Genomic DNA, 27,998 nt, shown 5'->3' with positions numbered 1-27,998 from the left:
GCACTCCAGGTTTTCGGGGCAGCTGTGGAGCCGAGCGAGACTCAGGAACTGGAGCGCAGCAAATGTTCCTGAGGACACAAACGGGAGGCTACCTGCCGTAAAACCAAACACAGGAGAGCAACGGGAGGGACGAGCTGAGCCCCGTTTTTTTACTTTTTGGGTTTCCGCGCAAGGTTTGTCTTTGCTTATGTGCTCTTGCGGCTGAAGAGTTATCCGTGTTACTGTGCTAGACCGCCCGCTAGCTGGTTGTGTAACACTAGAGAATGGGTGACACGCTTTTGGATTGGCGATTCTGTTAGCTTGAATGAAATGAAGAGTGATGCGGTGCTCTAAAGTTTGCCTGCTCTTCCCAGTCTGTTAATGCATTTATTGCATTCTCACAGATGAGAATTGTTCGCCGCGCTGATTTATTTAGCGACTTTTTTTTTAAAAAAAGGGGGTCTGTTATGTAAGCGTACCACCGGTGGGTCAACGTTTTTTTTCCTCCTCTGGGATTGCGGTGGGTCACTGGAGTAGCACTTGCTTGACAGCACCTGCCCTGCCTACTGTACATAGTCGTGTTGGTTCATTTTCCTGCACGGAAAGAGCTGGGGGACGCGAGTAAGTTGCCTCATCGCGGAGGCTGACAGAGCTGCAGGCGCTCAGAGAGTTTATCTGCAGTCCTGTCTCTCGGTTTTGACCTCGCTGATCCAGTTACCAGCCGTGCAACTTTGCTACAGTCAGTGCAGACCCTGCTGGTCGTGAGCTTGTCGTTTTTAAGTGAATAAGGCAAGTATTTATTGTTACATCTTATTTCTTAATGATGGGTTATATATATTAAAGATTGAAAGGGGGAAAACTAACATGGAGCTGGAAAAAGATGCTTTCAGAGCTTCACTCGGTATCATATCAAGCCGGTTTACTGTCGTAGCCAGGATATTAGGTCCACTCCAGTGTGGCGACCAGTATACTTGTATTCGTTTGAAGTGATATATTTTCGTGACCCATGGAGGCTCATATGCTGTAAATAAAAAGTATTTTGATTGTAATATAGTATTATTCTTGCACTTAAAATGACGACAGCGTTTCTACCATTATTGCATTTCCGATTAGAACGAATAAGCCTGTTAACAAGTTAATTCGCTCATTCGACTGATACAGTAATATATAGTTTGGTGTGTGAAATGACTCGTCTGGGGTATACCAATGCAGTGTGCTCTCTATAAGGGTTGGGGTATTTAAGAGCAAGTTTCTGGTGGCGCTATCTGGGTCAGTTGCGACAGGAGGATGTAGGCTAGTGTAGCCAGTTGCTGACTAGACGCGTGATAGGGAGAAAATCTTTTTTTTTCTTCCTAATTTTCAAATGGAAAGCGAACTAATGCCTTATGCGTGGGTGTAATTCAACAAAGCTGTGTAATCCTGAAAGTGCAACCATTCCAAATCAACTGACAGAGATTTCGCAGTTTTTTGTTATATTGATATATTCTGCTTTCATTCCGTTTTCACCCTTGTTTGTCTCGACATGTTAGATGACACAAATATACACTCCTTAATATTTATTAGTCCGTTTATTGGATATGCCGGTTTTAAGAGATTGTTAAGGGTTAGCATTGGTCTGCTTCATGCGATATCCCTACAGCCCATTGTCCCACTGAAAACAGGTTATTAGACATACAGCATGATAGTTTCTCCTACATTATATGCCCTAAATACCTTAAGCTGGCTTTACTGAGCTGTGCCTCTTTATTGTATACAGTATGCTGAGTTGCCAGTCAGACCTGTTGCATGGATATCTGAGTTGTAAGGAATTTTAAACATTATGTTCATTGTTTTTGAGATGGTTTGGTTGTGTTACAGCATATTTCCATATTTCTTTATTGATGTAACATTTTTGTGGGTGTGTGGACTACCTGTGGATACTACTGTACATCTATGGATTTAGATGATCAATTGTCAGAATTACAAAAAAGGTTTAAGTTTATTATCTGGGAATAATGAAACTTGAAATGAAATGATTTCCCCACCTTGAAATCAATCTTCATTTTCTATCAGGTTTTAAAACCCTCCTTATCTTTAATTTTCTGAACAGCCTCTGTGCCAGGCAAATAAATCTTTGAACCCTAATTGCATGATAAAGGAGAACTGCTGAAGCATATCGAATAAAGCTGGTTCCATCTAGCTAGTTTTACAAAGTTCATTACAGTTTACCTGATCTTGGTAAGTGAAAAGGGTAAATTTTTATTTTCTCCTTTTAAACATGTATAATATATTGTGATTGCAAAACAAGTTGAATCTTCATATTCATTTAAGGTTGTATATCCAGGTAGAAATGTGATTAATATCAGAAATAAAAATGATATGAACATGTTTCGTGTAGGTCGTTTGTTGATGAATGTCCAGTTTTAGTGTACTGTGGATTGTATACTTGGGTGGCTTTTAATTTGCATATCAAATGAGAGGGGTTTTATATCTGCCCTTAATTTTCAATCATGCTTTTATAAATAATTCATATAATATAAGACAAATTGAAGTCCTCCACATGTTGTAGTAGCACGAGATCAAATGCAGTTCTCAGTTTAATCAAACTTCATTACATTTTTATTAGTTTAAAGGGAAAGTGGAATTATTATAATTAACTTAAATGGATGAGACCAAATCTGTCCACATTCATATAGCAGAGCATTTTACTGAAACAATTTAAGTCAAGCTCCTTGCTCAAGGCGTAGACCCAAGATTTGAACCCACAGCCTTCAAGTTGAGAGTCAAGGGACTTAAATGCTGCTTCACACTCTGTCCTGATCTGCTGCTACTCGAAGGAAAGTTGTTTTTTTTTGTATTGAAAAGCCAAGGCTAAACTATCTTCAATTATTTGAATACAATACCATGCGGAAAGTACTTATTATAGATGTTGCATTCAGTTTTTAGATTGTATTGAATTTCATATTGAAGCTTATCTGCTGCCTGTAGAGGCTGGTGGGGGGAAAGCTGAAGATGTAAGTGTTACTGAAGGGCAGCTTGATAGGAAAAGGCTCATTTAATGAGTCTAACTGTTTGGTTTGACTGGAAAAACTGACGAAGAGCAGAATCTTCACTCGATTCATAAGATGATCTTTTGGAGTCACAAATGGAATTAAAAAAATTGGGGTTTGCATGCAGATCATATCAGCCTGTTCTAGAATGTAAAATTATTGGACTTTGCTGACCTTAGATATTATACTTTTCCACTGACACACTGTAAACACATCAAGCATACAGAAGAAAACAAACAGCAAAATTAAACGTGTGAACCAACTGTTGGGAGTCCCATCATGGTATTGTGTGAAGGAATGGCAAAGAAAAAATCTATTGCAGTACTTGTAAATTTGAATGGATGGCATATTTTAGTCACAACGCTTGGTTTGTATCTTTTGTTTCTTGCTATTAACCTACAATAATTAGTAAAGGTATGAGACAAGCTAGTTTTAACTTAGTTCATTGAGGAGTTTGGACATTGGTGAGGTGAGATTGCTATGAAACTGGACCAGTGTTGTTTTTTTTTTTTTTAGATTTGTGAAGGAAATTGACTTGCTTAGAGGGAAGTAGGTAAATCCAAGAACCTTAAAGGAATTTTAATGCAGAAGAAAGTGTTTGGTTGTCCTTGTGATAGAGCAAAAATTTAAATTGCATTCTGTTTCAAGCAGAACTTTTTATTGTTGTTTGTATGGAAAGAGTAATATTGATTGGTTTACAAAGAGCGTGTGCCATAAATAGATGTATCATCTGGGTTGTGTGTTGAAATAGACTGGAAAATGGTTGCGGGGAAAGTGACCGTCAGTAGGAGTGCGCCATTACAGATCATCTTTGAGACACATTCAGAGCTTAAGACTATGGCACGTTTTGTGTAAGGATGGGGCCATCAGTTTTCGTCTTTGGCTCTTGGAGTAAATTTAGGAGATGGCAACAGAGACTGACTGAAGATCTAAGCAGTTTAAGCCTATTATAGTACCTTAATCAATCATCCAGGTGGGGCTGCACATTGGTGGTGGTGGAGGGGAGTCCCCATTACCTGTAAAGCATTTTGAGTGGAGTGTCCAGAAAAGTGCTATATAAGTGTAAGCTATTGTTATTATTGTTATTATTATTATTGTTGTTATAAATGTACCACAGACACTTATGTACAGAAATTGTTGAGTCCTACAATTGGGAACTACAGAGGATGGGCTAGAAAACCTACTCAAAATGGAAAATGAGCCAGAATCTGAATAAAAAAGCGTGTTTTTGTTTTAAAATTGTGCACCTTTTCTGAAGGGGTCACAAGTGGGTTGTCATGAGGGGACACCCAGTCATGCAGGAAGCCTGTTGGGCACTTGTGTTTGACAGTGAAGTGAAGGAGCAAGCTCAGTGCACCATTGGCAGTGATGACGCACACACAGGCCTGCCAGGGGTTATTGTAATGATTATATTCATCGTGATGTACAGATGTGCACCACCCACTCTCGAATCATATTACAAATAGCGGGGGAGAGGCAAAAGCAATTTCTCTTGTACAGTCTATTCATTTATATTTTCACTTCCGGTAAAGTGGCCTAGCCTGGCGAATGCATGGAAACTCGTTTCAGGTGGTTTTCCAGAATGCAGAGGAGGTGCTGTGCATTTCTTTACAAGTAAACGTCGAAAGTAATTGTTGGTTTGGAGCCTTGGGCCAGATCTCAGAGGAAGGTTCAAGTTATATGAGCAGTATAAATAGCCTACCCATCATTGGTGCCTTGTACAGACAGCATTGCGAAAATTATATTTATTTTCTTATTTTGTGTATCTAGCTACGCATTCGTGCTAAAAGCAAGTTGGGTTCTTATCTGTATCCACTGAAATTATGTAACATATTATATAAATGGAGCCTTCAGTTTAGTTTTGTACTTCTGAATTATATAAGTGTCTTGAATACAATACTGTGTTATGAAACTCTTGGTGGGGGGGGATAAGAAGCCTGAGTTTAATCAAATTAAAAGTACACCTCAGATAAGCAAAAATAGTATACTTTACCTTTACAGGATACATTAAAACATTTCCAGGAGACATTACAAAAGTACTAACTACAATATAGGTACAGTAGAGAGATCATCAAATAACCTGTTCCTCAAAAATAATGACTTACAGTAAAATCATGTTAAATCAGTGTGTCCTCATTTATCATTTGTTTTTCCAGTATTTATAGGAAAGATAATAAGCGTCTTACTCAGCAATGTGCTGATTTTCAAGACATTCAGCATTTTGGTAAGCTTTCTTCAGACCAGGTTACTGTTTTTTTTCTGGGGTCTTTTTCATTAATCCATTATTAGAAAGTGGCACATTCTTGGTAGGAGACTAGTAATCTGCAGTCTGTCCTGGTAGCTTCTGATTAATAACAGGGCATGCAGGGGCAGTTTAGATATGCCAGTTAAACTGTCCAACCAGAGGAAACCCACTGAAAAAATGTAGGGTCCCCCAATATTAATCCACTTAAGAGACCAAGAAAACCTTCTGTACTACATCCCTAGAAAGATTAAGTTAGGGAACCTTTGTTTTTTCTAACCTGATTGATTTAAAATTTATTGATTTAATAATAAATAGATTTTTATTGTGATACTATGGGAGCTTTAGCTGAGTTAAGAGTATTTTGTTTTCATTCGGAAGGTATTTAGTTCTTTGGTGTTTAGCCTGATGGTAGCAGGAGTAAGAGGCAAAGATTTTTAATTTCTCAGAATTTAATTCCATTTAATACAAAAACCAGACCAATGTCAGGCCAAGACAAAGCTGAAATTTTTTGGATGTTTTTTTTTGTGATGAAAATTCTCTGGAAATAGAAACATTTTCTCAGGTCCTTGGGAGGTGTTTGTAGACACTGCAGCTTGTTGCAGTAACATTAGGACGTCATTCACACGTATCGCAGCTAAAGTTGGCAATTAGCTTTTTTTGTACATGTAATGGGAGAGATGAGAAGTCCTATTCTGAATCATTGCTTCCCATTTGGGGCACAAAATCATAGTGAGAAAAATGCCTTTGGTGAAGGTGGTGTTTCCAGAAACTGGTGATACAGATGATTGTTTTCGTAGGTCTCGTACGAAAAGACTATTCCCACAGATAAATGTCCTACTGTTCTTATGGCTGCGTAAAAGATTAAACAGTGAAATTTGATGTATATTTTGTCTCCCAGGTCACATTTAAAAGTAACTGTAGTACAAATATATAGATTTATTTTTAAATGTTTGAATAATTCAGAATTATTTTTGAAATGAGAAAATATTGATGTCTGTTAAATTTGTTAGATGTAAATTGGTTTTATTCAGCACTAAGGATGTGATAGCAAAAAAACCCTAACAAACGTAATACGTGCAAAAAGGGATGTTGTGCTGCAGCTTGCACAGGAAACTCGCTGGCTCTGATTGGATTAAACTGGGAACATTCAAACAGCTGACTGTCATAATGATGTTAGAGAAACTTTAAGTCATGTCTTTCCATTGCCACAGGAAACTTCTGATCTTACAAAGCAGTGCAGCTGCTCATAGTCAAAACTTGGCATGGAGTGGAGTCTTCACTTAATGAAATGGCTTCTCTTGAATATCGCCCGAATTCAATCTGCACAGGTCACTTTATTCATATTTTTAATAGAAGGTATGTGTCATCTCACTAATTGAGTACAGATGTGCTATGTTGCCCTTTTGGTGAGACTGTTTACTCATTAGAAGGTGAAGATGTGAATAAAGCCAGTAGTTTCACCTGTGGTAGGAGAGATAGTATAATGAAACAGTGTAGGTACTGTGAATCGAACAAACTACACAATTATTATATAGATTTATATAATTTGAATTATTTCTGTCATTGTCTCATCTTTTCTGGGGAGGGGATTTGGTATGTGCAATTTAGTGTATAGTGGGCTAGAAGTGTGCATATATTGGTTATTAGGGCTTTGAAACAAAAAGGAGTTTTGCAGAAGGCTATTCAATGACACCTTCGCCCACGGCAGACAACCACATGGTTAAGCAGCTGAGTCATTTTCAAAAAGCTAGTGACGACTGACTGTGACGTGTCAGGTTGGCAGCAGATCTCCACGAATGAGCTCCATGGTTTGATGCTCAGTATAGCCTTTCTGTGTGTGACCTCAGAATGCCTCTTGAACTTTTTCCATATGCCACTTTTGACTTTGTACCAGAGATTGAGTTTGCAGAACAATGAAGCAGCGGTTATCAAGTTGAGTAAACTGAAGTGAATTCAATTTCGCTGGCCTGTGTGCTGTTTGCATTTTACCTCTACAGTCTTGGTGTGCAGGCACATGGATATTTGTGCAGGACGTAATGTTCCCGTAAACTGAGTGTTAATTCTTGTCTCCTTGCAGTTCTCAATGTGTCTCTAAAAATACTTGGGTATTTTTAGTTCATGCTTTTTTTAGTTCACGTTAAACATAGCCTCAACTTGAGGATTTTCCCCTACTTTGTTCCCATCTAACTGGCTGGAGTACTTCTGTAAACCTGTGACCTACTGTAAGCTTGTTTTCAAATTGCAAGGAAGCCTGTTTCTATTTGTAGATACAGTAATCTTGCCATCGTATTTAGTACTGAAGTAAACAGCTGCTAATCACTCTTAACATGTTGTACAGTAGCACATATTACTAACCCAAATTTAAGCAACTGTCCAATTGCTACTGTACAGTATGTTTCAAGTGGCTTCTGTGAGCTTTACTTTGTGTTGGGATATATTTATTTTTCTATTTAGTCTCACTGGCTTTTCTTTATACTCCTCATCAACAAGCCTGGAATCCCCTTGTGGAGTACAAGGCCTTCAGTTCTCCATACTACTGTGACCTTTTTGTTTCAGACAGATTCATTTGAAAATAAGTACACAGATACAAAAGAAAGCAAGTTAAAATTATTCTGTCTAGTCTTTGAACCTAGCGGCTCTGGTAAAGGGCACAGAGGGACAGGTAGAATAAACCGTTCACTGATCTTTCTTTGAAGATAAAGCATTGCTGCTTCATGTGCTGGCTTTTGGCTTTAACTGAAGGTGGTCTTTATAATTGTCAATAAATTGTGAAACCATATATTTACCAGAAGTGTTTATTTTTCTTGCCAATCATTGGTTTTCTGGTTGAGCCTTTTTTGCGACCTGTTGGCTATGATTTTAACGCAAGGCGCTCTGCGCTGCAGTTGACCTAGAGCTTCAAACCTAGACAGCACAGTCTGTATTTTATTCTTAAAATGGTAATTTAGACTCGCATCCATTGGCCTCAGATGAATGTTTGTATAAAGTTAGGATATGTTGCAGTTTTATTCAGCCTCATTTCGATTTTTTTGTTCATCACAATACAGCAGAGGAATGCTTTCCTGAGGCTGGTAAAGGTGTATCTTTAATAAAGCTTATAAGGGGGCTACTGCCCTTCTCTGGAGTATAAAGTGGGTTGCTTCCTCAATGTAAAGTGCTTTGGGATCCTTTGGGATGAAAGTCTTATACATATGCAACCAGTGTATTAGTCTTTCTGACTGATTTAAAATGTATTGTTTCTTTTTTGCACAGGACTCGATTTCCTGCTTACCGACAGCCTTCTGAGTTTCTCGCCGGCACACCGCAAGAAGGGAGATGGGATGATTTAATTTCGTGCGGAATCCGACCTTTGCAGAACCCGATGTCTGAAGATCAGGGTACCGGGAGGTACCTGTACTCCACCTTAGAGGAGCAGACCGCCAGCCCGCGCTTCGCCTACGGAGACGACGCGCCGGGCCGCTCGCCCGCCCCGCCGCGGCACAGGATGAGCGGCTTTGCGGACGCGGGCCGGCGGGAGGCGGAGCTGGCCCTCCACTCCGACGGCAGCGACAGCAGCCAGGACCAGCGGGCCGGCGGGAGGCGGGACCCGCACGCCCTGCACGAGGACGTGGAGATGAAGAGCAGCGGCTCCAGCGCCAACGACTCCAACGGGCACGAGTCGCCGGGGAGCTCCCACGGCCACGGGAAGGACTCCGCCCTCCTGGAGTCGTCGGAGAGCCACAAGAGGTGCCCGCTCTGACTCCCGTCTCGCGCCGGCGCTAAAGCGGGGCTGGTTGCACTTTTCACAAGTGGCGCGGAGTGTGTGAAACAGGACGACGCCACTTGCGGTGAAGTTCAGCTAACGCTGGGCTTCCTTCTCACTCTGCAGTGTCACTACCAGTATAGTCCAATTTCTGAGAAGTAAATGAGCAATATCTTCTTAACAGGCCTATTGTTTTGTGTGAATTTTGATTTGGTTTGTAGGAAGGCCTCATTCTTTCAATTATTTCTTGAGCCTCTTGCTTAACAAAAAAGGCATTCATTTTTTTTACTGTAAATATCCAATTTTGTCTGCTTTCTATGAAACATTGAAAATGCTCCCATTTTGCTGTTTTGTTAGGAGGCCAAACATTGGTAATTAAATTGTGAAAATCTAATTCTGGACATCCTTTTTAAAAACTTAAATTCTTGTGCTTATTTAGTTTATATATAATATATTTTTTCTTATATAGTTTATTTTCAGTGTTTTTGCCTTTTTGTAATGTGCGTGAAGTATTTTTGCAGTATTAGCTTTGTCATTAAGGCGAGACTGCCTAGATACTAGACGAATTGATATAAAATTTACATCTTTATAATCTGTAGATCTTTAAATCTACAGTTTGTACAGTGAAGGAGCCAGAGCTCAACAAACAGAGAAGACCCTTTCAGAATCAAGAGCAGTAGGCCTGTGTGGCTGGGTATAATCATATTCCTGTCTTCTGTCAACACTTCCGGCAAAAAAATTGGAAAATAATTTTCCTATTGTGAACCACAGTCCGTTCCCATAGAAACAGACTGCTTTGTGTATATGAGTAATCATAGGACGCCCATGCTGCAGTTGCACTAAATTAATTGTTGGCCCTTCCTCTACATGTTCTGATGTGCAGCGGTGAAACAATATTTGGATTTGTTGCCCGTAGAACATACTTGGCGAAACACCAGCTGAGCACACACCCATTGATGTTCTTCACATGTTGACGTCACGCGTCCCATCCTTCAGCGAAAGCCTTTAGCGTGTGGTATGGGTGTATAAAGACGTCAGTTTGTATGTAGTAAGACCAGTATTGCTCTCCAAGTTACTTTTCAAAATCTAAAACACAGGGGCTGAACAGGCGTGTGCTTGTCCTTCTAGCTGTGCAAAAAAAATCAGTTGAATTTTAATTCTTGAGAGAAGTAGGAGATTGTAATAATGTTCACAGGTTTTCACTTCCCTTCAGAATGTTTTCATGTCACATTGAATTTTTTATCATAGGCTGGCTAAACCTTTTCAAGGAGTCCCACTTGATAAAAATCAAATTGAAGCAGGTCATCAGTACATATCATGCTGCTATTAATTGTAAAATAAGCAAAATGTACTGTATTTGGAAATGTCAGGTCCCCTGTAAATGCTGTCCAAGCTGTGTGATTTTGCCCACTATCTGTTTCTAGGGACCCTTTGGGTGGTCTTTGAGAAACCTCAGGGGCCCACAAAGCTCTGGTGAACAATACATACGCTAGACAATATGTATGGAACTGTGTCACTCTGAGCCTGTTCAGACTTTTACCCACTTGCAAATCTTCTACAGTTGTTCCATCATTAATATCCTCAGATAAACACTATAATATTAGCTTACAGTGTATTTAAGAAAAGCAAAGGTAGTTATTTTTAGATGTTTTGTTCTTGTTATGGATTATTTGTGAAGTTGCTTTCTAAAATAAGCTGCTTGCATGGCTAAATAGCTCTGCTAACTGCTAAGTAGTGTACTGCAAATAGATGGTTGCTGTTTATAGCACTTCTATTTCTTAATACTTAATCTGGATGACCAAGGCTATGGTCCAGAAAAGCGGGGATTTACAGTTCATAGTGGACACACAGAAATTATTATAATCTCTTGAGTCTATTAGCAAATAGTGTAGTCTTCATGGATGGCAACATTAAGGTGCCTCAGTGCTTTTGTTATCTTAGGTCAGGCTCATCTACATGTTTACAAAGGTCTTGATACTTCTTTCTAGCACTACCCACATATCCTTAAAACTGCCCTTCAGGTACTCTGAAGTGCTTTGAAGATGTCTGCCAATCGTTGTTTCTTAAATCTACGAAGAGAAATGCTCTGCAATTCTGTCTACTGAAATGTCCTTTGTTGTGTATTAAGCTGCCATTGAAACCAACATGCAATGTTTTGTGTAGTAAACAAGAATGTCCTCATTTTGTCTTCGTAGTTCGAACTCTCAGAGTCCATCTCCGCCCAGCAGTTCAAATGCCTTCAGTCTCCTCAGTGCCAGTTCCGAGCCTGACAACCCCTCCACAAGTGGCTGCAGGTGAGTGTTTCTGAAGGTTATGAAGGAAGAGTTCAAGTGAGGTTGCAGATTGTCTAGAAGTTTGGTTATGTCTGCTAGTGGTTTATGCAATCTTCATATTTTGTTTGTGTTTCATGTTCCCCAGTGTACATTTTCTGTTTATTTCCTTTTGTTTGCGGTTCTGCATTTCTTTCGCGTGAGGAATCTGAATTACAGCGCAAATAGCCTCGCTCTAGTTACCATGCCTTTCTCTGAATTGTACCTTGCAGTAGCGAACAGTCTGCCAAAGCCAAGACCCAGAAAGAGTTGATCAAGACGCTTAAGGAGCTCAAAGTGCACCTCCCTCCGGAGAATAGAAGCAAGGGAAAGTCCAGCACACTGAGCACCCTGAAGTACGCGCTGCGTTGTGTCAAACAGGTCAAAGGTAAAAGGCTTGCAATGCATTTTCATGATATTTCCGCAAGTAGCGCTGAACTATGTATGCTCAATTTGACTGAACTTTAAGATTGGATGTACAGTAATATGAATGTGGCACAGCAGTGTGCAGCACCATGGATTTTAACATGCTGCAGGGTTTGAATGTGAGCTAGCCTTAGATGCTAGTGTAAAGGGTTTAAATAATATATATGTAATTGTGTTCTAATTCGTTAGAACAATTAGTACCTATTGTGCAAGTGCTTGAATACCTGTGCTTTTTTTAGAATTCCTAAATTAGCAAAGGATCCATGATTAATATATGGGAACGTGTGCATTTTCTCCAAGTAAAACAAGTTTTGTGTCTGTGTTGGCAGCCAATGAAGAGTACTACCAACTGCTTATGATAAATGACAGCCAGCCGTCAGGCCTTGATGTTTCCTCTTACACAATTGAAGAGATAGACAGCATTACTTCGGAGTACACATTGAAAAACACTGTAAGCATGCTGTACTATAAGGAAATATCTGTGGAACTCCCTGTTCCACAAATAGTGTTTTTTTTCATACATATGCTGTGAATAATTTAGCATCATTTACAATTAGGGGGTCTTATTAACATAAAATTGATAACTGTTATTTGTGACAGTTGTAATGCTGTGTAGTGTTCTAAAAGCCTGTTGCGCAGCTAACTAGTAAATTAATGATTGGATCACATTTCTGAGTTGATCCTTGTTTCCTGTCGTGTGTGCTGTAGTGCATAGTTAAATAAAAGAAGTTGACTTCATTGTAGTACGGAACCTCTGTTTTCTTTCTCAAACAGGACATCTTTGCAGTGGCAGTTTCTCTGATCACAGGGAAGATTGTTTACATCTCTGACCAAGCCGCCTCCATCCTGAACTGTAAAAGAGATGTCTTCAAAAACACCAAGTTCGTGGAGTTCCTCACCCCGCAGGATGTGAGCGTGTTCTACAGCTTCACCACTCCTTACCGACTGCCCTCATGGAGTATGTGCACTGGTGCAGGTAACATGTTCAGAGACGTCGCAGCTCTTCTTAAACCATGTAGAATTAGGGCTCTGCTCACAGTGAGGAAGCATCCATGTGTTCCTGAGCTGGTCCCTTGTTTAAGCACAAGTAGGGAGCTGCATCAGCATGCGTAGGCTGCAAAGGAACAAGTAATAGGTTTGTTCCATGCTGAAGAGAAGAAAAGAAACACGACATTTCGGCTGTGCAGCCTTCTTCAGGTGTGGGGGGGTTTCTTTTCTGCTCGTTTCGGCATGGAATAAACCTTTACTTGTTCCGTTGTTTCAATACTGCTGCTATCTGAGTTTTCTATGCAAATTTAATTCGTGTAATAATATTGCCTTTTGCTTCTAAAAGATAGATTTGTGGATGCAGATTGAAAAATAAATGCATGCATTTTCATTATTCTGTTTTTATTTTTTCAGAATCCTCTCCTTCAGACTGTGTACAAGAAAAGTCTTTTTTCTGCCGCATAAGGTGCGTGTTAAACTTAAACCTAAACCATTTTTTTCTTTTATCATTGCATTGTTTGAATCTTAGTCGTGCACTTTAAATCACTTTCTTTTCTAAGACTTTCTGATTCGTTTACTTTAAAGTTCTTTAAAATCACTGCTTCCTGTCAGTTGTACAAATTTGAGTACTTTGTGCTTTACAGAATCCCATTCTTTTAGCCTCTTTTAGTGTTAATTGTAAAAAAGTGGTGGCTCATTTGTGCCACCTGATGGAAAATGAAGTAATTACATCGTTTTTGCGTAGTGAAGGGAAAGTCCTGTTCCATCACTTATGACTTTGCCCAGCTTGTTTTATTTTATTAAAAGTGTTTAAGAGCTCTGAGTTACTGCTTTTTTCACTTATGTGTATTGTGAAGCATGAGCTAAAACGTAGTGAAAGAAAGGTACGATTTTAAAAGTAATTTTTCATTAATAAAAAAATCTAGCAGTGTACAGGACATATTTTCTCCCATACATTAAAATAAACCAGAACAGCCAATTAAAAATCCCAAGATAAAATAATCAGCAGTCGTTTATTTGCCGGAAAAGTTTATTTTCTTGCTGCCGTTCATTTCTGGCATCCTTGCCTTGTGCTGTGTGCGCGGTTCGGCTGTGTGGTCTTACTGTGCGCTGCGTGTCTCACAGCGGGGGCAGGGAGCGAGACGGGGACATACACTACTACCCTTTCCGCATGACTCCATACCTCATGAAAGTCCAGGACACGGAACACACAGAGGACCAGTTCTGCTGCCTGCTGCTCGCTGAAAGGGTTCACTCTGGCTATGAAGGTAAACTACCAGAGCAGCACGCACATACATCTAGAATATAATAGAGTTCCATTATGGACAGAATGTGAAAAATCTGTCTTTGAAATTTACTAGTCAATTCTAAACTTTAAGGTACGACAGTCAGTTATTCTTGAAATTCCCAGGAGAGTGGTCCTTCATGGCCGTACGATCAATTGCTTGGATAAAAAGAGTATAATTTGTCATTTGGAAGGCTACGTAGTATGATTATTGTTAATTATGTTTTGGTATTTTTTATTTGCATTACAGCACCCAGAATTCCAACCGATAAAAGGATATTTACCACTACTCACACCCCAAGCTGTGTGTTTCAGGATGTGGATGAGAGGTGGGAGGATTGTTTTTTTTAATTGTCATCTTTCACTGACAAATGAATGAAACTGGAAGTTAATGAAAACTGGAACCTGTAAAGTTTAGTATACTTCTATATAGGACCATGCAGTTTCGCATAAATGACAGCACTGGATGCTGAACGGGTCCTTGCAGTTTTGTTCCATTTACTTCCATGCAAGCCTCCATCATGGACACAAAGTTTGGCATTCAATATGATTTAGTGCCCTCTGGTTTATTGCCCATAGGAGAAACTTCCCTGAGGTCCCATTTCTGCGTTCACCAAATTTAATTGTTCCATGATTCGCAGTTTTCACAGTCCACTTGTATGCATATATCTGCTTATCTTATTGGACACCTATTCGTTCACAATGACAAAAATGTAAGCAAACCCTTCAGCTTTGTTAATAGACAATATAAAAGTAAAAAAAAAATAATGTTGTTTATCTTTATCAGAGCTGTTCCTCTCTTGGGGTATCTGCCTCAAGATTTGATTGGTACACCAGTTCTGCTACATCTGCACCCCAATGATCGTCCACTGATGTTAGCCATTCACAGAAAAAGTAAGTTCATTCTTAAGATAAGAGTTTGTGAACCCCAGTTGTTGATTGTTCAGGGGCTGCTGCAGGTTTGATTTTGGGAAAAAAAAAAGGTGTGATGCATCCAAACTGAGAATCTCACTGTTGTCGTTCTTTTCTCAATTAAAGTCCTGCAATATGCTGGCCAGCCCTTTGATCACTCCTCAATCCGGTTTTGTGCTCGAAATGGAGAATATGTGACACTCGACACCAGCTGGTCAAGCTTTGTGAATCCCTGGAGCAGGAAGGTGTCCTTCGTTATTGGGAGACATAAAGTCAGAACGTACGTCTACCACCCTGACTTTCTTTTCCCTGTTCATGCTGCAGCTCTCTTTCCATATCAGTAACACAATCCAGCTCTATTCATATTAAATCAAGCTTCTCTTTAAGAATTACATTGTTTGTCATTAGTCTCAAAGCTTTGAGAGTCTTCTTGATTTCTTTTTGTTTTAAAACAGAGGCCCTGTCAACGAGGATGTGTTTGCAGCCCCTGCATTTACGGAGGGCAAAATCGTTGATTCAGACATTCAGGAGATTACAGAACAGATTCACCGACTTCTGCTCCAGGTGCGTCCGAAACGCTTTGCATTGTAAAACAGAGCTTCAGAATTGACTTCGGGAAAAATTAACACGTTCAGCACTGTTTTGCTTTAGGGGAAATAAAATGGACGCAAGTTTGTTTTTCTTAATGAAGAATTTTAATGAATTACTGTCTCTTTTTAAGCCTGTCCACAATAATGGTTCCAGTGGCTATGGAAGCTTAGGAAGCAATGGTTCACATGAGCACATAATGAGTGTGGCGTCTTCAAGTGAAAGCAACGGGAATGCCAATGAAGACTCGTGCAAGCTGAAGCCTGTAAGTCTGCTCAGAAACGGTATACACCGTGCGCCGCACTTAACACATGGTGCACTGGGCACTTCTGTGTTACATTTATTTAAAAAAAAGACATGCACTGTACTTCAGTGCCTTATGCGGTTGTGTACTACAGATATACTTTAAGTATTTTGTCAGTGTCAGTTGAAAGTCACACAAACTGTCTTTTACTTCCAAGTGTTTACTCTGTCTTTCATTGTTGTTGTTTTTTCCATGCACCTGATTGTGTTTGTGCGCTACATGTTTTTTTTTGCAGCTTAAAACTGATTCAAGCGCAAGCCTATGTTGCACAAACACAATCAGCATGTTGTACCTGTCCTACATTACTTCCTTCATCCTTTTTTTTGTCTCGCAGCGAACGTTCCAAGAGATTTGTAAGGGTGTGCAGATGCTGAAGAATCAAGGGCAGCAAGTGTTCATTACGTCTACAGCAAAACCAGAGGGCAAGAGAGCCTCTGGTGGTGAGTCCCTTCCTTTTGCTCCATGCATGTCATCAGCAGACATTTTATAAATCTCTGGCTGTGTAGCTTTGTTTTTGACACGACTGACCTCTTTTTGGTTTATAGCAGAATCTGCGAAGAGCGTGAACACAAGAGCCAAAGATTCTCCTGTGATCACTGGGAAGGAAAATTTGAACCTTGATGATAAAACATCAGCTCATGAAGAACTAAGCTACAAAGATCAGACTGTGTATTCATACCAGCAGATGAGTTGCCTGGACAGTGTTATCAGGTAAGTAAAAGAAAGCAATGATAAAGTGTTGAAAAAACCTTCCGAAGCAAAAGCGTAATTTAGTCTCGTCTTGCATAGAATGTTGTAATTGAACATCTGTTAGTTTATGTACAACTGGTTTTTAATTGCTTTAGTGTACAATAACTGTATTGGCAGTGACATCCTCCTTGCATTCTAAAGTTTCTAATCATCGTGAATCGAAGGAGGCCTAGTCTGGCGTTTTTGCACTGCACAGTTTTTAACAATCCGGTGTTACTACAAGGAAAGCACTGCTTGGGTAAAGGGAGGAGGTGGGTGAGAAGGTGACTGGGGAAAGGGAGAAAAGTAAAGAAAGAAAATAAGGGAGAGGTGGGATTATTCTTGTATTTATGTATTTCCCCATTGGCTTGAAACTATTTTTGTGAAGACCTTAAAAACAGGTTGATTAAAAAGAAAACAGCACTGCAGTCAAGTAAATGGGATTATCTCCCAATATAGTGCTGAATGATAGCTGTTTAATCGCTTCCCTTAGACTTTTTAACTTTATTTTTTCGTTTGGAGTTTAATAAATTTTCAGGGGCTTAAAGTGGGTTCTGGTGTTTGGCACAGCAAAAAACATTAAGGTTTTCTACTTTGCTTTGTTGCCTAAAGGTATCTAGAGAGCTGTAACATCCCCATCACAGTTAAGAGGAAATGTGAATCCTCTTCTAACACCACATCATCCAACTCCGATGATGATAAACAGAAAGTTGCGGATGACAACATGCAAGTTTCAAAAGGTTTGTACTTTTTTTCCATAATTCCTAATCAATGACAAAGTCTTAGGGTGAAATTGAATTTTTGCTACATTACTGAACTTAGGTTTAACTGTTTTTTTCCTGTCTGGTGTATATCAACAGTGAAATTAGTAAAGAATTAGTACCTAGAGGTGGTGGTACTTTCTTTTAATATTTGTAGCCAAACAGTTTTTGGCTTGATTTGTTTAGTTTAAACAGAATAATCTCTGCCAGATGTCAATTCAAAATCCAGTTTAGTTTTGGATCTCTCCAATTATGCATATGATAGAAATAATAAGGAAAACAATATTGTTTTCTTATTTTAAAAGGTTTGTAAATAGTTTTGAATGTGTTAGATGTGTTGGCATCTTTTCTAAATTTACCCACCCATGGGTATGTACAGATTGGCAGCAGAAAGGTTATTTTTTTGTGTGGGGGGAGGGTTTTATGATCTTTGAAAAGCATAACCAGTGTTAAACAAAGATTATGCAGTTTAATTTTCCATTTTGCAGTTTCATTAAAAGAAATGCAGAGACAAAGATAAAAAAGCTTCACGCACAACGGAAAATATTTTCAGTAAAGTGCAGTGTACAAAAAAATATTTTAGTCCTATGGCAGATTTTCGTGTTGCGGTTCTAAAGAAGGGCGATTTACATATTGTTACGAGACGTGTGCTGTACATTCTCTACCTGGATACTTGAAGTCATGGATGATTTTTCTGCTTCAGCAGCCCCCCCAGTGTTAGAGGCTCAAGCTGGTCTCCCTTCCCTGAAGGCACCCAAGAAAACGGCTACAGCAGCGGTTGTTGGCGCTTCACTGACCCCACTTGCTCTGCCAAGCAAGGCTGAGAGTGTTGTGTCCATTACCAGCCAGTGCAGCTACAGTAGCACTATTGTTCACGTTGGGGACAAGAAACCACAACCTGAATCTGGTACAGACCTCACCATAGCCTTTTTGGTTTTTTAAGATACAAATTTATTTATTGCATTTGAAACGTCATTCAGTCTTCAGTGATGTACAGTCAATTTCTTTCTGGACAGTAGTGCTGTTTGAGACTTCAGTGTATGCTGTTAGTGTTACAGCTGTTTCTTACTTGGGTTGTCTTACCGGTCCCTGAATGAAAGTGAAGCATCCCAATATGATATTTTGTTATTATTTCTCACTTCAGTTTGGCTGAACTGATGCTAGCCACTTTCAAGTCCGTACAACTTGAAATATAATCCTTATAGAGAGAGTTACAAGTAGTGGACAAAAACACCAGTGTAATGTCCCTTAGCAGGGGCCACGTGTAGCTAGTATGGCTGGATGCGATGTGGCATAGAGTCTAGGAGCCTGTGGTATTCTGCAGGACGGACGCGGCACCATTCTGCCACCAGAAAGTCAATGCCATGATATGTGGACAACATAAGTCGTGCCCATCGAATCTTTGGGGGACCACACATGCTCCATGGTTGGGAGTCATTGTTATCCCGGAAGGCACCCCTCCCAGCAGGAAAGAGGTGCTGCAAAATGGGGTGAAGATGATCACCCCCAAAACGTGTCACCATTGGAGCCAAGCGCTCAGAGCTGTAGCGCTCTTGAGGATGGTGGGATACGTGCACCCATACGTTGAGAACATGGTGAAGGAGAGAAGGATCACACGGCTCTGAATTTTGTCGCCTGTGCTTGCGCTGGTGTCCCGCTCTGTGGAGCTGTTCCTGATGAAACTGGCTGCTTGTACCCCAGATTGAAATCTGCAGCTAACTGATCTGCAGTGGCTCGCCTGTTTCGCCTTGCGCTTCAAATTAATCCATGGATATTGCTTTGTTGCCCTTTGCTGCTGATGTCTTTTAAAAAAAGTGTTAAAACAAAGGGGCAGAGCGGTGGCTCTGTGGCTAAGGATCTGTGCCTGTGGCTGGAAGGTTGCCGGTTCAAATCTCGCAGCCGGCAGAGGAATCATACTCCGTTGGGCCCCTGAGCAAGGCCCCTATCCCCAACTGCTCCAGGGGCGCTGTACAATGGCTAACCCTGTGCTCTGACCCCAAGCTTCTCTCCCTGCCTGTCTGTCTCATGGAGAGCAAGCTAGGATATGCGAAACGACGAATTCCTAATGCAAGAAATTGTATAGGGCTAATAAAGTGATGTTAATATGTTATGTTTTCTTTGGAGTTCCATACTGACATCGCATTAGACACCATTGCTTCTGAAACGGCAGCGTTTGAGCTGTCTTGGACACTGAAGTTCCTACCAAGCATTCCTCAGCAATTACCCCTCTTTCAAAGTCTTCCCTTGCAGCCATGCTAGTCATAATTACAGGGAACAAGGTCAGTTCTATACATGAACCTAAGCATACTGGAATGTTTTTAGCTTAATACATGAACCACAACTGTGGAGAAGTACTTGGCGACCCTCATTTACCCAGATTCTTCCTATTTTTGTCCACTACCTGTAGATTATTAACACATAAATTATGTTTTGATTATGTACATAAACTACTATTTAAAAAAGAACATGGTTTGCCAAACAGTTCCAATTTCCAGATACATGCAGGGAGGGACTAATCAGATCTTTTTATTATTGATCATGTGACGTTTTGAATACTGTATGTTATTTTACTCTTCGGAGCATGCTGGTAAACTAAATGTTTTTCTTATTGTTTTTGTTCTAAAAGTTTGCTTACATGAGCTTTAGGCTGATCTATTTATCCGGTGTGTTAAAGCAGACCTACAACTGCTTCACACTATTGATTTGTGCATTTTTTTTAGCGGAAGGCTTATTGTACTATAACATAAAGCTCCTCGGCATCAGACAGAAGAAAACATGTAATAAAGAAATCTGCCAGACTTTTAACAGTTAATAATTAAAAGCATAACTTTGATTATGTTGAATTAATTGATTTGCAAGTAGAGTTGAATTGCCAAATCTAAGGATGATATGCTGTATATAAAGACAGCAATGGAATTTTGTGGAGCTCGGAATAAATCCAGGATGTCATATCTCACTGTCTCAGAAATAATTGAGGACGGTCCCAATGGCGCTGATGCTGCCGAGAGCCAGCCCCCAGCTCCGGCTGCCAGTGCGGTATCGCCACTGAGCCAGGAGAAGGAGACCTACAAGAAGCTGGGCCTGACGAAGCAGGTCCTGGCAGCACACACCCAGAAGGAAGAGCAGGCCTTTCTCAGCCGGTTCAGGGAGCTGCGCGGGGCGGCCACTGTGGAGTCCACCTGCGGCTTCTACCTGCAAGAGAAAAACAAGCGTTCAGAAGGTAAAACGCACTGCCCCGTGCCGTTTTCCCGCAGAACAGACAATCCAAATGGACATTTTACTGTTTTTGTTTGTGCTAAATACTAGAGGGATGTTTAAAGGACATTTTTAGTTTTTCACCCATAGGCAGTTTTGCCATAGTGCCTTTAATATCAGGTTTTCAAGTTAATGTAAAATGTATCAGACTGTTAGATAGGAAACCGGAAGGCTGTCCCAGACCTGGAAAACAGTTGGGTAGTTTAACGTGGCCTGCATAAGTATACAGCACTGCTATCTGTTAAGTTGCCCTAATGAGTGTAAAGATCTCCACACCGAAGGGCGTTTTATTACACAAAAACTGTCTGTGTCAATCCTCCAAAGAAGGAACTGAATACATTTGAAAACAGAGCAACATTTTTAAACTGCAATCTGCACATACAGTACTACAGAAGCAATGTTGATGTCGTAAAACATTTGAGTTCCTGCATTTTTTACATCCCCTTATACGGATTATTCTACGTGCGTAAAACTGCTTAAGAAAATACATTTTGCAAGCAGTTCAACGTGTTTAGTTTGAGTGTTTTCTGTGCTTTTCTGACTTCAGGAGTTCCTGGTCCACGTGTGGCCAGGCAAGGTGGGCGCGGCGGTGAGGCCGCCGCTAAGAAAAGTGGGAAGAATAAAAAGACGAAGTCCAAACGGATCAAACAGCAGGAGTCGTCGGACAGCACCGCCTCCCACAGGAAACAGCCCCACAGGCCCCCTCTGGTGGGCCTCAACCACACCTCCTGGTCCCCTTCGGACACGTCTCAGTCCACCTTCCCTGCCATGCCCTTCCCGACGGTGATGCCTGCCTACCCGATGCAGGTCTTTCCTGCTGGGGGGGCCGTGCCCCCGGGCGCTGACCCGGCCATGTCCGGCTTCGGGGACGGCCAGAATACCCAGGACATCCGCTGCCCAGTGCAGCCCCCTGCCTACCCCACCCCTCTGGTCACTCCCATGGTGGCATTTGTGCTGCCCAACTACATGTTCCCTCAGATGAACGGCTCCGCCTGCCAGCCCTTTTACCCCGAACAGCCGTCGTTCCCCGCCCACTCGGCCTTTCCAGGCCCGTCCCAGTTCGCCCCCCAGAACCCCTTCCCCGTGCAGCCCCCGTTCCCGGGGCAGCCGTTCCATTACGGCGTCCCGCCGGAGGCTCCGAAGACCCCCGCCGCCGCCGAGCCGCGGGAGGGCCCGTCGCGCTCGTCCACCCCCCAGTCGGTGGGGGCGCGGGACCCCGCCTCCCCGCCGCTGTTCCAGTCGCGGTGCAGCTCCCCCCTGCAGCTCAACCTGCTGCAGCTGGAGGAGGCCCCCCGCTCGGTGGAGAGAGCGGACGCCGCCGGAGACAAGGGGGGGGCCAAGCCTGACGAGGAGCCTCAGCCCGTACGTGCCGTCGGCCTGCCTTTCCCGCGCTTTGCTTGCGTTTTCTGAAACCTCCGCCTCCAGCAGCTTCCTTTAAACACGCAGAAGCTGCGGGTGTTTCAGTATAACATGAGTTCTTCTGTTTTTTTGCATGACAAAATGCAAACAGGGTTGTTGTTGTTTTTTTACATTTCCTTAAAGAAAGTCTTTAAAGAAGGACTTGTGCTTCTTAAGCTTTGGTGCATTGGGTGATACCTAATGATAGTTTGCAAAAAATAGAACAGTTGATTATCTTGATCTGCAGCTTAATTTAGTCACTTAACAGCTGCAGGAGTGGGTGTTTTTTATCTTTGTAAGCATCATGGAATCCATGTTGCTCATTTAGATGACTAAATTAAGTTATAGTTATTCCATGTTAAAGTAGTTAATTGTTTAGAAAACTCATGTTAATCAATGTGTCCTTACACCTTTTAGCTGTCCCTCAGTCTTCCTGGTCTAGTAAACTCGTATGGAGCATCAGCCAATATACCTCTTACCTCAAGAGCCTTTATTTCCAAGGATACACTCAGTTTATTGATGTTAAAGTCAGAAGAGAATCTCGTTTGGAATAAAGTGTGGTATAGAGGTTGTTGCAACACTGAGGTAGGCCAATATCGCAACAACGTGGGCAATAAACTAATAGGATTGAATTCCTTTAGTTATTGGTCTTGCTAAACTTTTGTCTCCATTTTCATTGTTTCTTATTTGGTAATCTATGTGAAGTGAAAACAACAGTGGAAACTAACATGTTTGGGATGATGTACCAAAACATGTATATCCTGGTATTTCTTGAGGTTTTTGTGGTATTTGGAAATTGCTCTTTTTACCAAAAACAAATTAATCAGCACTTAAATTGAAACACAATTGATATCTACTTGGGCACTGCGAAACTTTACAGTGTATTTAAGAGATATTTTTAAGGTTTTGAAAGACAACTTTTTAAAGGAATAAATAATTTGTTTGATATATTTCACATTTCTGCAGTGCAAGTCACAACTTTTTTTTTTGTTTTCATCCAGCATTATTCTATTTTTAATCTTGGGACTATTCAGTGCTGTTATTCTTTTTGGAAATTTCTCACACAAGGAACCTTATCTAACTAGTTGGACAGAGTAGCCTTGAAAACATTCTTTAAATCTCAAATTTCTCAAGGCAGACACCATTTTCTTTTTGTGAAAATGAGAAACTTGGCTTCTGCTTCTTGTTGTTTGAAAGAAACATTACATCTTTCCTAATCTGCAGAGAAATTGTAAAATAAGATTAACTCCAGTTTTCATACACATTTGACATGCAATAAAACTTATGAGATCTCAAAAGGCAGCACAGAAGTTGTAATTAATCGTACATGAACACAAAAACATCTCATACCAAATGATTTAATTTTTTAATTCAGTATTTTCAGTTATCGAGTCTTTGAAAAATACATTGAATTTGTTGAAATTGCATGCTGGGAGTTGGAGTACCTAAAAAAGTTTATTCTAGGAAATTAAGTGGTATTGTTTTTTTTGGTAGTCTTGCGGTCATGAGCATGACACTGATGCATTGCATCAACGATTTTTGTGAATCATTTAATCCGATCTGCATTCCTATAAAGTGATCTCCTATTAGTGTGGTTATTTCATGCTTATTAGAGGGTCTTTGCCCCCTAACAAACCATTTTAAAAGGCAGCAAAGAAACGGGTAAAGATTTATTCCATGTAAAAAGGAAAAGAAAAAAGGCAACATTTATTAGAATTAACACCACTCTCCTGGCTTCTGAATTATACCTTTTGCCTCCTCTTCTTCCCTTTTATGGGAATTACTTTATATTGAGTCCATCTGTAATCAGCACGAGTTAGTAAAAAAGTGTTCTGTACTTTTTACCCTTTGCAGCCATAGGCAGAGTTCAGTGACATTAGTAGAAATGCACGTAGTGGTGCATTGGTAGAATATTTTTTTCTTTCACTGTGTGTTGATTGCCATTACCTGTCCTTTGATATAATAATAAATAATATATAGGTCCCTTTTCAGGCCATAAAGGCCCATGGGGGAATGGGGGCAAGGGCCACTGTTTTTCTCGACCATCCGACACTGGAGGTGGAGGTGATGTGGTCAGCATCACGGTCCGGCTGGCCTGTTACCCCCGGAAGGATTAACCCCCGGTACTCATTTGGAAAGCAGGCTGAGTTGACCTGGGAGCCGTCTGGAAGGAATTAGAGCGAGCTACACCGCTTGCCCCTACCTGGGATTGAACCCGGGACCTTCCAGTCAGGAGCTAGATGCCCTTGCTGTCTGAGCTACCACGGCTCCGAATAATATATAGTGCCTTTTAAAGTGGCTTCTCAAAGCGCATTACAGTAGGAAAAGAAATAAGCACACAAGGAGAGGAGACAATGCAGTGTAACTCGTGATGCAGCGACGTGTACAGCGCCGGCTGGGTGGTGACAGCGCGGTGGGCTCTTGTCTCGCAGGTCGGGTCGCCCGGGGATGGGCCGAACAGCGACGCCCACTCCACCTCCAGCGACCTGCTGGACATCCTGCTGCAGGAGGACTCGCGCTCCGGGACAGGCTCGGCAACTTCAGGCTGCGGCGGGTCCGCCACCTCGGGGTCACTGGGCTCCGGATCCAATGGCTGCAGCACGTCGGCCAGCGGCACAGGTGAGCAGAGGCAGCCTGTCGCTGCCTTCTGAAAGCTGCCACCCTTTGACAGGAAGGGCTAAGAACGTCTTATTGGTGCAAGAAGTGAGCCTGTATCAGGCAGTTTGAAAGCTGTAATTACAGCACAGTTGTTGTTGGCTGACTCATTAATTACAGTGACATTGTGTTGAATCTCTTGTCTAGTTTCTCTTATGTTGCTGAGCTGCTGTAATTACAGTTACTACAGATGAATGCGAACATCATCTCTATTTGTATCATTCAGTACAATTGTACTGATTCGCAAAGAATCTGTGAAAAGTCAGACTGTAATTGATCGGTTACATAAATTCTCTAATGTCATCAGTGATATGCAGATCTCTCTGTGATTTGCATTGTTGGATTGTAATTGTACTTATAAAATGCAGTTTGTTGTTAATTAACCTAATTTCTGAAACATAGTGAAACAAGAGTCTGAGTGTCTTACAAGAATACTTTATTTACTTAATTTAAGGCACTAAAATATCTGGGACTATAATGATTTAAATTAGGATACAATGTCTGTCGTGGGGGAGGAAAAAACCACAACGTACTCCTGAGCGTAGCTTTAACTTGCACCTAATCAGCTGATAATTGAATGTGGATCAATTCAAGTTCGAGCCAGTCCTGTTCTTTCCATTAAGGGAGCAGCCAAACGAGTAACACCAGCAAGTACTTTGGAAGCATTGATTCTTCGGAGAACGACCACAAAACGAAGAAGGGGGAAGGGGGCATGGAGCTGGAAGAAAGCGACCACCTCATAAAATACGTCCTGCAGGAACCTATCTGGCTGATGATGGCCAACGCAGATGAGAAGGTTATGATGACCTATCAGATTCCCTCGAGGTGAGTGCGCCAAGGTTAACACCAGTACTACGTCTTCTCCCTGTTTGTGTTGCATTACTGCACGTCAGCTTTACAACCACAGAGGCAGCCTGATATATATTCTGGTTCATGTGTCGGGGCAGGTTGTATGTTCTTGGAATCTCTTATACCCAAAGGCACAGAAGATCCTTTCAATCATAGAAATTGCACAAGAATGGTTTTGGAAATTAGGCAACTTGGGCTTTTATTAATTGGTACACTGATAAGTGTTCTTGACAGATGAGTAGCCAGTGGAGTAAGCCTTGGCTTATATTGGAACCACTCTGATACACTGGTGTTACAGGTCTGTTCTGTAATCTTCAGGGATTTGCAGACCGTTCTCAAAGAAGACCGGGAGAAGTTGAAGCAGATGCAGAAAAGGCAGCCCAGGTTCACGGAAGAGCAGAGAAAAGAGCTGTTGGAAGTTCACCCCTGGATGAAGAAGGGTGGCTTGCCTAAGGCTATCGATGTCACGGTAAGATTCCTGAAATCGAATTTGGACTTTTAACATGAGGGACAGAGCGGGGGCCTCTGGACAATCTGTTATTGTGTTAGACATCTAAATGGTTTGAGCAGCAGCAGTATTGCCCATAAATAATTTTAATGCTGTGAGATATGGCTGACTGTAACCATTGAATCCAAACCCTTTCCTGACCTGCATCTATTCCCACCTCATTCTGAAGTGCTTTCCCGTTGTCTCTCCTTTATCAACACAGCTGAGGTCCATGATTTGTGTAGTGATTGTTGTGCCTCAAACAGAGCCTTCTTTGTGTTTACCTCCATTGATCTGGTGTTGTTCCTTTTCAAATCACTATGTTCTTTGTGTTATTACTTTAGGAATGTGTTTGCTGTGAAGATGGAGCATCAGCCTTATTTGAGGTGGACATGCCCGACATTGAACTTGAAGCCATGGTTGACCCTGGCGAGGACACTCATTTAAAAGCCTTGAGTAAAGGCATCGAAGAGCAAATACCAGCAGAAGAGAGCTGCTCTACAAAGACTGACTGCTACCTGGCAAAAGAGGAGAAACCATCCGTGTAAAACATCAGCCATTCCATTGACACAAGCTTGGGCTCTTTGGAAAACATTCCTGATGGATACTGTGTATTGAATTCAGTTGTCTGTACTGAATTGGAATTCTGTAAAAAGACTGTGCTTAAACATTTATATGGCAACAGTGTTGTCACTGACATACTTATTTTTGTCGAACATATCAGCACTTATTAATCTGTGGCATTTTTCTCCTCCTCTCTTCCTGGATCCACTTTTGTTTCTGTTGTAAAGTCCGTTTTGCTCATTAACACAGTTTGAATGGACTGGAATTTTATCTGAGCTGTGTTTTTTAATCTTTTTTTATATATTTTTTATATTTAAATAAAAAAATATTTAATTGTTACTCACGTCACATAGGTCACATTTTAAGAACTACATGCAGAAGATGTTCCTTCGGGAGCTGAGGCGTCCTAGTGTCGAGTGAGCTATCCTAAGTGACCATTTGAAAAGATTGCACTTGGATTTGTTAGTTTGGTTGTGGCAAAAGTTCTAGTGTTTTTATACTGGAAGGAAAATGAATCTTTTTAGCTGATGAGGGCAAGAGCTTTTTTTAAAATGTAAGATAATCTCAATACACTGAATATCATAGGAAATGGAGTTATGTTTTCAAGATGTAAAATGATTCTGATTGGGATCACCTATTTTTTTATAACTGCACACAAAATTGGTGTCATACTTGACGTATGACAAAAAAAAGTTATGTACATATTTTATTTTGACACTGAGTAGTTAGACCAAAAGAATGCTCTAAGAAGAAATATTTTTATTTTATTTTTGTAGCTTCAGGCCAAATGATGGGATATTCTGTATTTAATTGTGTGTAAGGATTGGCTGTCACTGAGCCTAGGTCACCGAAATTCAACTAGTGATTATTTTCACAGGTTTAACAGATGTAAGATGCATTATACAACAGTTAGCACAAGTAGTCATTTACCCAAAGACCAGTCACTGAGCTTGGAGAGGGTTTGAGAGAACCTTCTGAACTTTAAGGCAAGTTGTTCAAGATGTGAATCTCCTCTGAAACTGAAAAGTTTTAATTAACAAAAATTAGCAAACTATTGAAAACATGTTGCCCTCATTAGTATGTTAGTTGGACTCCAGAGAGCATGACAGCTGTTTATTACTTTGAAAAGAAAATAACTATCCAACAAGGTTGACTAGAAGGATCTTTTAAATCAGAATGGCATAGCAGAAAATTAACAGCCATTTCAGTTACTGTAGTGGTAGCCTTCATGGACTTTACTGCACATACAAAAATAGACTTTTAATGATTGTGGACAATGTCAGCACTCTAAAACTATTTCTTGATGTCAATGTAAATTTCCAGTCAAACTTCTGTTTTCTATTTTTACTGTTTTATCTGTTTGCCCCTGTACCAATGAGTGGTATGTTTTATTACTGTCTTACTTTTGTAGAAAATGGGAAAAAAAGACTTGTCTTGTGTTGTGAGACAGACTGTTCACACAGTACTGTAATAAACATTTCACTTAAGACTATG

The 27,998-nt window shown here is 40.8% G+C and overlaps 1 protein-coding gene across 6 annotated transcripts; it reads left to right on the top strand.

The window, feature by feature from the left end:
* per2 (period circadian clock 2) lies at positions 1-27,993 on the top strand. 6 transcript variants are annotated; one of them, XM_088617331.1, is made up of 24 exons: positions 1-173; positions 8,506-8,979; positions 11,191-11,289; positions 11,538-11,692; positions 12,060-12,181; positions 12,505-12,706; positions 13,132-13,183; positions 13,843-13,985; positions 14,253-14,331; positions 14,790-14,896; positions 15,041-15,194; positions 15,370-15,478; positions 15,636-15,767; positions 16,141-16,246; positions 16,355-16,517; positions 17,148-17,275; positions 18,000-18,203; positions 20,262-20,516; positions 21,099-21,913; positions 22,367-22,534; positions 24,382-24,568; positions 25,228-25,429; positions 25,772-25,922; positions 26,285-27,993. In XM_088617331.1, the coding sequence occupies exons 2-24, from the start codon at positions 8,615-8,617 to the stop codon at positions 26,486-26,488; spliced, it is 4,302 nt and encodes a 1,433-aa protein (XP_088473457.1). In that variant the 5' UTR covers positions 1-173; positions 8,506-8,614; the 3' UTR covers positions 26,489-27,993. The 6 variants fall into 6 exon arrangements, with proteins under 6 accessions (XP_088473457.1, XP_088473467.1, XP_088473439.1 ...); XM_088617341.1 differs by having other exon boundaries at positions 16,352-16,517; positions 18,003-18,203; XM_088617313.1 differs by having other exon boundaries at positions 16,352-16,517.
* Positions 27,994-27,998: the final 5 nt, after the last annotated feature.

Source organism: Lepisosteus platostomus, chromosome 2 (assembly GCF_059453375.1).
Source record: "Lepisosteus platostomus isolate fLepPlt1 chromosome 2, fLepPlt1.hap1, whole genome shotgun sequence".
Lineage (NCBI taxonomy): Eukaryota > Metazoa > Chordata > Actinopteri > Semionotiformes > Lepisosteidae > Lepisosteus > Lepisosteus platostomus.
The sequence above is the reverse complement of the archived record's forward strand: the minus strand, read 5'-3'. Positions and strand labels throughout refer to the sequence as shown.